General features: G+C 44.0%; 1 protein-coding gene across 1 annotated transcript in view; it reads right to left on the reverse strand.

Moving 5' to 3' along the window:
• Positions 1–770: 770 nt before the first annotated feature.
• LOC104984079 (intelectin-1-like) overlaps positions 771–1,326 on the reverse strand; it is a 12,596-nt gene continuing 12,040 nt past the window's right edge. The window contains exon 6 of the mRNA XM_010833698.1: positions 771–923. Within this exon, the coding sequence (XP_010832000.1) occupies positions 771–923 (153 nt within the window). The remainder of the gene's footprint in view (positions 924–1,326) is intronic.

Genomic DNA, 1,326 nt, shown 5'->3' on the forward strand with positions numbered 1-1,326 from the left:
TGTTTCTGAGTTCTCTGAGCCACTCTAACAAATTAGTTGAACCAAAGAAGGGATTCACTGGACCCTCAAATATATAGCTGGTCCTTGCAGACTTCCAACTGGTGTTGAAGTGGGGGATCCAAGGGGCAGAAGTATAGGACTGAGCCATTCACATGTGGAATCTGAGGATTTCTCATAGTAGATTGGGTCAACATTGAGTTGAATTGTAGGACCTCCACCTAGTTATCAGTGCATATCTTGGAGCTGAGACAACCCTCCCCAACACACACACATTGCAATTCATACTAGAATCATTTTAGGGACAATGTCTTAACTGTCAAAGCTACAGAAATCAAGGAAATGGGTAGTCTCAACTACCCAACTTTTTCCTACAGAATCTAAATAATAGTCACATTTTCTTCATTATGTTTCCTTTGAGAGCTTGATTTGACTAGCCAATAACAATATGGTAAGAAAAATTAATGAGAAAAACTTTCCCTTGCTCCTCAGTCTTACTCAGGATTTGCCTACAAAGAGGGGCAAACCTGTGTTCTGGGACCTGAGACTAGAAGTTCCCAACTCAGAAAGTAAATCAGAAGTCACCAGAATAAGAGGCATTATTTTAATACATCTTCCAGGTGTCAGTCAATTTGTAAAAAGAATTAAAAAAACTTAAGAGTCACAAATGATGTAATTTATTCTCCTTTCCTTGTTGGAGAAAATGGAAACATTTTTCCATCTCTGAGTTTCTGGGCTTAGGAGCTGGGTTCCACGTCTCATACACTCAGGTCTCAGCGGTAGAACAGGAGCACAGCTGCCTCAGTGATCTCCCGGCTGGAGCTGTAACCCCGGTGAGTTCCGTATCCATCCCAGTCAAAGGAAGAGAAATCCCCACACTGCACAGGATCAGACTCTGGGAAGAATCCTCCTCCACCGATGCAGTGCTGGGGGGCAGGGAGAAGACACAGTGAGGGGTTGGCTGTGGACACCACAGAGATCTTAATCTTTAAATCCCCTGGAATCTTTGGTCCTCCTCCTACTTGGCCTTGACCACTCCCCTGCCAGAAATCCTCCCTCCAGTGGACTCTGAAATCATGTTCTTTCCTGAATTCCTTTCTACCTTGCTTCATCTTTATTCTCAGGCCTTTTACCTCACCCTTTTCCCTCAACTGATTCCCCCAAATGCTATTCCCCACGGGTCTGGCCACACCAGTCTCCTGATGATGGCTCATCTTCTCCCATGACTTTTGTTAGTATCAGCATAATCATACATTGTCAAGAAACTCCTAAATCTCGGAAGTCAGGTCCATATTTTCTGAGCTTGAAACCCCATAGGCAACTGCAGCC

Source organism: Bison bison, unplaced genomic scaffold, assembly GCF_000754665.1.
Source record: "Bison bison bison isolate TAMUID 2011002044 unplaced genomic scaffold, Bison_UMD1.0 scf7180017863823, whole genome shotgun sequence".
NCBI classification, from domain to species: Eukaryota; Metazoa; Chordata; class Mammalia; order Artiodactyla; family Bovidae; genus Bison; species Bison bison.